An 8,866-nucleotide genomic window follows, 5' to 3' on the forward strand; every position below is an offset into this window, starting at 1 on the left:
TTGGTTTTGTATGATCACATTTTTCAAATAATAATAATAATAATAACACCCAGAATCAGTTTCTAAAAATTTTTTAGTCAGATATTTTACTTTTCAACAAATTTTAATTACTAAATTAATCTTTAAACTTTTATTTCATTACAGAAATCAGTCATTATATCATATTGTTCATTTATATAAAAAGACTAATTTAAAAATTTTTAAAAATCTTAGGAAGTATTATTTTTTTAAATAATGATAATAATTAATTTGTCTAATATTTTACTAAAATTTGATGTAAAATTTGATGTCTAACAAAATAAAATATTAAAAAAACACTAGTAATTAATCGTATAACGACTTTTCTACTACTAGTGGAATAATATTATATTACTTGGTTTTTTTAATTAAATTGTATAACAATAATAAATATAAGATTAATTAAAAACTTAGAATGAGAAATACTTTATTACTTAATAAATGATTTTGAATTCAAATCTTCACCCCATTCTTCGCACAAAAATAATCTTCACCCTATTCTCGTGATACATAGTGGACATGAACTTTGATGCATATGACCGACTGATTCTTGAGGCATAAATCAATAACATTGAACTGTGACATTTGGTTGCACCACCTCTTACTGTGTTTATAGTGGCGCGACTCACATTTTTCTAGGCTCTACAAACACAGCAGTTGTTCTTTGAGGCACAAGAAAACAGCCAGATAATGCCTCGTATCTTGAGCTCCTAACAAGATCATCAGATGACATTACCTATAATACAGCATAGAAAATGGATTTCACAAACACATCTGAAGATATAAATGGAATAATCACTTTAGACATTTGTTGCTTTTGTTTTCTTAGCGGCCTTGAGGATGGTAAATTGATACTGTTAGGAATAAGAATGAACAATTCCTTGTAGCAATATACTCAAGTTACTATATGATGCTAAATCCACCTGAAACTTCTAACAAAGGCTGACTTGAGTAACTTGAATATTCCATCAAAGCAATTATTTCACCAAAACATAATTAATTTGGAAATATTCCAGTTTATCACAACTTAAATCCTTAAGGATTATTATTATTGATACCTGAATAGGATGCAACTCAAAACTCCTGGATTGAAGGGAAGGGCAAACAAATGATACACCTTTTGGACTTGCATTGACAACAACCACAACGGACGAATATCTGCCGCCGCCATTGTCAACGAAACGAAACCATTTTATAGCAGGTTAGTATCACTGGGGCTGAAAAAAAGAGGGAAAAAAAAAAGAAAAAAAAAAACTGACATATGCTTTAACATACATGGGATCCAGCTGAGGCAACCCAGGAAAGCCCTCATGGCCATCTTCAATGCTCATTGCTATAATTCCACGAACCCATGATGGTCCGGTATTGTGAAAGCTTACTCGTTGCTGCAAATATGAAGGGGGAATCAAGAAAAGTATAGAAATAGAAGAACTAGTGATGATGATAGCAAATTCAGGAAATGTAAAAATGTCCCACCTGAATTGCATTTGCTGTCCTCAGCCGGAAAAGTGGTGAGGAGTACCTTATACGCATCAGGTTTAAGAAATTATCCAAAGCAGCAAGGATGTCATCCTTCCGAGGCCTGAAGGACGAGTCTGCAAGTCTTGGTTTGATTCTGAAAGCCATAAGATAACTCAAAGATCATGTTTAATATCATGCGATGTTAGACAAGCTGATTTTTAAGACTTTCTTTTCTTCAAATTATGATATTGTAATATCTAAATCCTTACAATGGCCAGTTGTTTTCATTTTTCTCCTGTGGAGGAAGTCCAACACCCCAATTATTAGAATTGTACGTGAAGTCAAGCCTGAAAATTGAGAAAGTAGAAGATGCAGAGGGAAAGACACCATAAGTGACACTTAATCCGTGGTAAATAACAGGATCGCTTGAATAACGATATTGGAATATTCTAATGAGGAAGATCATATACTAATTTTGGGAAGATTAAACAATAACAAAAATAGTTAAGTTCAGACTTTCAGTGTGTGTTGTATAGAGTACCTGTTGAACCAATCCGCAGAATTGTATGAGTCCCGATCCAGTGATTTTGAGCGGAGTATCTCATCTCCAGCGTGAAAAAATGGTATACCCTAACAACAAAAATCTCTTTACTACTACAATAGATTCACTATAAGAAATCATCTATAGTAATATATTGGCTAAAGTTTTGAAACTTTTCAAAAACTTCAAGGACATAAAGCATACTTTACCCTAATACATTTTACGAGTTTGTCTAAAAGTGCCCTTCAGCTCTCAAAGGCAAAAGAAATTTTTTTCCAAAAAAAAAGAACAAAATTTTGAAAAGTTCAAGCCAACGTTTAAAGGAAAACAATCGGTTTCTTGAACCTGTGAAAGTGCTATAATACTTGTTGCCAAATGATTTATCCTGCATCTATCAGCTACAGTGATGTCCATTGGAGTCTGTAAGCATGGAACACAACAGCACCAGTGACTAACAAAAGGTTGCATAAACAAAACAGAATGCTGAGAATGGTTTAAGCCATCACATAAAGGAGCATGAAGAGCTTATATCATATCTCTTACATAACTACCGTACCTTTAAGCTCACTATGTCGAATAAAGTCTCGTTGTCATGTGCAGAAACATAATTGATCTGCAAAAAAGCCAAACATAGCAGTTAGATGATGTCTGGTTCAAAATGTTGGATAATTGTGATTCAAAGTGCTGATAGTTGCTTAAATTTCACAACATATTTACAGGAAGTATAAAGTACTAGACAGTTGAGGCATATTCACACTAAAGAAACTTACGGTCTCTATGGGGGATAAGGCATATGCAACAGGTGATCCATCATGCGTTAATATTTCAGACCCTTTCACCTGAGACAATCAGAATAAAGTAACTAGAAAATATCACATACAAACCATTTCTTTTGAAGATAATATCTAGCCTCAAGCATAGGGAAGACAGGAATTTTCGTGAATAAGTAGACAAAGAAATTGGACCAATTTGAATACCTCTTTTCCATCAGAATTTGTTAGCATAAAATCTCGCAGGTTTGCTGCCATTCCGATCTGGAAAACATGAAAGAATGTAAAAAGATTAGCAGATTGAAAAACATTCAAATGATAACATTATCGACAATAGAATATAACAAAACACAAGGGTATTCGAATGCTTTCTCAAATTGAAAAACAGGACACCCAAACAAATAGAAGAATCAATAAAGCCAAATAACCTGGATATGATCCTTTGATGTAGCAAGCATAGATTCCATATTTTCTTGTGTTCCATGATCATGACCATTAGGCTACAGACAGAGATGAATAACAATATTCAGAAGTTTTCGAATACATTGCGTGCAAGCTTTAAGAGAAGTTCTATGCATCACATGACGAATACCAGACGTTGAAGTTGAAAAAGGAATATGCAGAAATTTATAACCTCTGCAATACTATTTCTGGATAAAATCAAAATCAGTTTTAGATTCCTAAGTATGTTATGTGTAATGTAATGTCTAGGAAGAAAGCATAATCACTACCTAACCCAGGTTTAGATTCAACTATGAAAGAAAACTAAATAGCAGCTATATAGTGTACTGAGTTTCATACAGATATCTTTTTTTTTTTTTTAATATAAACAAATGAACTTTTGTCTTGAAGATATAAAATATAAACTATGAATATTTCCCAGTGCAGATTTGTGGAAACGCGATAACTTCAAGAAAATGAGCTTGATCCAGAGTAGGAAGGAACAATGGATGAGGTTAAAAATTGTTACCATTGCAGGATGTTTATATGTGAAGGTCAAAGCCAAAAATGTGGACAAAGAAAGAAATACCTGCAAGAGTAGCCCAGTTGCAAAACCCTGTTGAAGAGGGTGACCAAATGGAGACCCACCAAGAACAGCATCGCGAATTCGATCATTAAAGCTGAATTACGGACCAAAATAACTCATCAACAGAAACAAAGTATATTATGAAGATAAAAAAGAAAGGGGGAAAAAAACGAATATTGCACAAGTCACGGTGTAGATGAACAGTCCTACCTCCCAATTCCGGTTTGAGAGAGATTGAATTGAGACGCATTTATCCCACGTCCATTTTTGGCAACTTCACCAAAGTCCCATCCTTCACCATATCTTTTTTTTCCCAATTAAAATGAAAAGAAATGAAGTTTAAAGAAATAATGTAGCAAAAGAACAACATGCAAATGAATAAATATAAGAGGGACGAATGAAATAAAAAGTTAGATAGTGTGTCTACTTCAAGAAAATCCAACATTGAAGAACAAGTACATGTAGATGCTTGAACCATCAACTCCATCCTTTTGTTTTGTTAAGCTAAGCAGAGCATCTTTTGCTTTCACCTGCATTCACACATCATGTAATCAATATTTCTCCACAATTTCCATTTTACTTCTCTATGCTTTTTCCCCTATATACCCCGTATACTCTGGGATGATTCTTAAGTTACAAGCTACATTTTCCAAGCACAAAATGAAAAATTACAACATATTAGTGAATTTTTTATTTTTCTGGAACTCAATAAGCTATCTATCTTCAAATTAAATCATGTAAGAATATAACAAAATGAATTGAATACCATTGTGCTCTTCATTATATGACCCATCAAGTCAAATCTGAAACCATCAACCTGGAAGGAACAAAGAAAAAATATTCGCAAAACCTATGATGAACAGTTTCCGGAAAAGAAATAAAAAGGGAAAGTACACTGAAGAAATATAAACACTACAACGGCATAGCAACCAATTCATTGAAGCAGGAGTGAGCAGAAAATAGAAAAATAGAAGCTGTTTCGAGATCATATTGATTGATGAGGTAATGTGTGAAGAGCAATCAAAGACATAAACAATCACCTTGTAGTTAACTGCCCAATGTACAAGATCATCTACAATCAAACGCTCAACCATAAAATGCTCACTAGCAGTGTTATTCATACAAGTACTGTGCTCGATAAAACCATTAGCATTCCTCCTTAAATAGTAACCAGGGACAATCTACACATCCATAAAAGAATAGAAATTGTTCAAAACAATGAAGCAGTATGCAACAGGAATCTATATGTATAGGTGTCTAAACTGCTGAAAAGAAAAAAGAAAAGAGGATGTTGAATCATGACCTTATCAAGGACAGAATGTTCATCAAACGGTCCACTTCCTTGCAAATGATTGTAGACAACATCCAACACAACGCGAAGGCCAATATGATTAAGAGCCTGAAAGTATAATAAATTTCAAGAGATAAAAACAACACAAATTTGATTTAGCTGACTATATACACACACAAAGAAACATGGTATTGCGGGTCCACATTGCAAAACTAAGCAGAAAACAAGATCCATGGATAAAGAAACACTGAGTTCAGACCTGAACCATCTTACGGAACTCGGTTGTACGGTAGGGGCCATTTGGGTTGCTTGCATAACTTCCTTTCGGAACACCCCAAAGAACAGGGTTGTACCTTTCCAAGACAATGAAAATAAGCAAATTTTACAGCAAACAAATGTTGGAATTACCAACAGTGTGGAATTAGGAGCTTACCCCCAGTTAAATCCATCGAGGTCTTTGATGGCTGTAATAAGAGCTTGTTGCTGATCTGAATCGGGTGGAAAACTTTCCAGTACCAAGGTATCTATCAGATAGTTAGTGTCAGAGAAAAACGCATTCACAAACATACATGTCAAATGATATATGTTTATCTTGCTAGGAGGGGGATAGCATAAGGAATCAAGTATGTATATTATGTATTGATGTTTGTACAAACAAAAGATAACAAGTTTCATGATAGAAGGATAATAATAATATGAGATCCATAAAGATAAAGTTTCCCTAAAGAAGGAAAACTAAGAGGGTGGATAACATAGCTTTTTCTCAAATACTACATAATATTTTACAACTATTGCTAATTCATAAATGAGTGAACTTCAAGATTCAAAAGATCTACAAAGCATAAGAGAAAGGGTTTCACTACAAAAACGGAAGTGACGGTTAAAATCAGACTTTTAGAAGATAATCTGTCTTGTAACCTTACCTACATATCTCCAGTTCTCCTTTTGATCATCGACACCGGCAAACTGGAAAGTTGGCAACAAATGGACATGGGTGATACCAGCACTAGACAACTTCTTTAGATGAAGTACCCCAGCTGAATCCTTCAAACAGATGCTCATAGTAAATGAAATTGTACATTCCACAACAGGATTAGGACATCATATGAATTCATTACATCAATAGATAACAGGTTCTCCTCATGAAAGAAATCCACAAAAGTGAATCCATGACATGACACTTGTTCTTGCAATATTCTCTTTTAATGATTCCTATAACTTTCAAAGGGCTCAATATCCCATCATTTCTACTGTTAAGTCAAGGAAAACTTGATATCTTAAATTTATCAATATATTTTCTATTTATGTGCGTATACAGAATCTGATTCCATTTATCAAAGAAGCCTGAAAATCATAATGAGAAGACTTATATAGGATTGTAGGACTACCAGCAATGTAAAGGCCAGATAACCACCACGAAATTCAGGTTCCACGGAGAGGTCATTGGCGCTGTATTGCAACAAGACAATAATCAACAACTTTAAAGTTTATGGAAATAGAAATAGGAAACAGGCATTACAAGCAGCACAGCCACAACCACAGTTACCTGAAATCCCTTATATGCATTTCATATATGCTTATATCAGAGAAAGAATGTAGAACAGGTTTCTCATCTGCCAGATTATCCCATCCATCCGGTTTTAATTCATCAGAGTCAATATTAATTAGAAAAGTTCGTCTGCCATCCGCTGAAAGTCTGCTTGAATACAGGAAAAAGAAGGTAACTAAAATCAACTAGAACATCACGGAAATTCAACTTCATATTGAATGACATAAAATTGGTATCTCTAAATTGCACTTGTTAATACAAGAATCTAGAGCAAAGAAATAACACAAAAGATGATTGATGGCAAACTGGCACGAATAAAAGCATACCCTCTAGCATATGGATCATTTGCATAGCATTTTTCAACCCGTAAGGTGCTAGGATGGTAAACACATACTTCATAAACATAATAACACCCTTCCCAACTTTTTGGTCCTTTTATTCTCCAGACACCATCTTCCTCTTCAAGGCAAACAACTTCTATCGGATCATCTCCTGATGGATACTTATAGATGTGAGCATTTACTGCCTGTTTTATATGGGCAAATTTAGAAAGATATACCTCAGTATGCAGATAAGGTTTTAGAGAGAAACAAAATTACATTTCTTATTTATTAAAAGATAATATACTTGAGCAGTAGGTGCCCATAAGGAAAGTGACACAGCTTCATCTGAGTAAAGCGCACCAAGCGGACCGTTATACGAGAAAAGCTCATCTAAGACACCAGGTAACTGCAAACCAGTACAGTTCCTGCATTTCTCATCAGCTGCGAAAAATGAAGAAAGGAAATTCATTACTCACCTATGAACACATTACACAAGATACCCTTTCTTCCCACATTGAGACAAAGAAAGCTAAGCTATACTAATAAAGGGTCTAATCAAAAGTACATTTATTTGCATAACTAGTTGATGCATTTCAACATTCTATTATTCTAATGCAAAAGAAGGACTTACAATCATAAACAGCAACAGCTAATTGGGATTTAAGAAGAGATTTGACATCCGAATCCGGTGGCAATTTGAAAGCTTTGTAACCTCGAATATGTGGGAATTTCTCCACCACCTAAAAGCTCATAAGCCACCACATTGTCAAGAACAATGGGACATATATCAATCAACCCCAGTTCCATTTGGCAATGGTAGATATTTGAAAAGCCTTACAAGATGATACAAATTCAAAAAGAGGTCTATCTATTACCTTTGCAGGAAGGCCAGACCTATCCTCTTGAAGCTTAATTTTCACATCCTCACCTGCAAATTAGCACCACAATTGAGTCAATACATTTTTCACTTAATATCAATCCAAAGGGCACAAGGAATTAGAAAGCTTTGTTAAGGGAAATTAGAACCTTGAATTTGATTATCTGAAATGGTGAAAGAAGCATCCTTGCTAGTAAGTAAGGAACAAAAACCGTTTTCAACAATGTCAATGTTCCAAGCAATGATGGATTCAGTGACCCAATAAGCTCTGGAGTACAACAAGCTATCATTCTGCATCTGAATCATCATTTCATTGTAAAATAAACGGTTAGCGTGAAGTTTTTGTCGGAAAGCTAAGAAACCAATTGAAGATGTTGAAATGGATAAAAACAAAACCTGAGAAAATGAAAGAGATTGTTGTTGCAGAGAAGGAGATGATGAGCAGAAAAGGGGTGAGGGTTGTGGTTTTGGGGTGTGCGAGTGAAGTGGGGTTATGATTTTCGAAAGGGAAGAAGAGAAGGGAATCAAGTGAGAAGAAGAAGAAGAAGAAGGATTGAGGTAGCGGTGAAGCTTGAAAGGAGAAGGAAGAAAGAGAGAAGAAGTAGCTAAGAGAAGCATTGTTTTGTTAAATCAATGATAAGAGAGGATCATTTCATAGACATGGAGATCTTTTTCTTGTGTTGTTGTTTGGAACAGAGTGAGTGAGTGTATGATGATGATAACTTTGTTGCATGCACGTGCAACGATGCAAGTATCACTGAATATCCTCCAATTCAATCATGGAAGGGACGAAAGGGAACGAAAATTGTCAGTTAATTATTTTTGGATCTAGCTAAAAGGTCTTTTGAAGAAAAGATATATACACTAAAATCGATTATTAAAATTAGTCTATTAGTATATAAAATATATATTAAAATATAAAAATATATTAAAAATAAATTAAATTATATATATTTTTATATACAAATATATTAATGATTAATTTTAATATATAAATAATATTTTTATT

The 8,866-nt window shown here is 34.1% G+C and overlaps 1 protein-coding gene across 1 annotated transcript; it reads right to left on the reverse strand.

Moving 5' to 3' along the window:
- Positions 1–420: 420 nt before the first annotated feature.
- On the reverse strand, positions 421–8,638 carry LOC112777041 (pullulanase 1, chloroplastic). Its single transcript, XM_025821321.3, has 28 exons — positions 8,254–8,638; positions 8,007–8,154; positions 7,856–7,908; positions 7,612–7,720; positions 7,285–7,421; positions 6,984–7,183; positions 6,655–6,804; positions 6,497–6,557; positions 6,032–6,152; positions 5,542–5,632; positions 5,368–5,461; positions 5,121–5,216; positions 4,858–4,998; positions 4,584–4,634; positions 4,277–4,347; positions 4,028–4,120; positions 3,821–3,911; positions 3,219–3,290; positions 2,998–3,054; positions 2,791–2,859; positions 2,577–2,633; positions 2,366–2,440; positions 2,021–2,109; positions 1,749–1,826; positions 1,495–1,633; positions 1,294–1,403; positions 1,077–1,176; positions 421–754 (listed from the first exon to the last, which is right to left on the reverse strand). The coding sequence occupies exons 1-28, from the start codon at positions 8,473–8,475 to the stop codon at positions 644–646; spliced, it is 2,886 nt and encodes a 961-aa protein (XP_025677106.1). The 5' UTR covers positions 8,476–8,638; the 3' UTR covers positions 421–643.
- Between the last annotated feature and the right edge of the window lie 228 nt (positions 8,639–8,866).

This window comes from Arachis hypogaea, chromosome 19, assembly GCF_003086295.3.
Source record: "Arachis hypogaea cultivar Tifrunner chromosome 19, arahy.Tifrunner.gnm2.J5K5, whole genome shotgun sequence".
NCBI classification, from domain to species: Eukaryota; Viridiplantae; Streptophyta; class Magnoliopsida; order Fabales; family Fabaceae; genus Arachis; species Arachis hypogaea.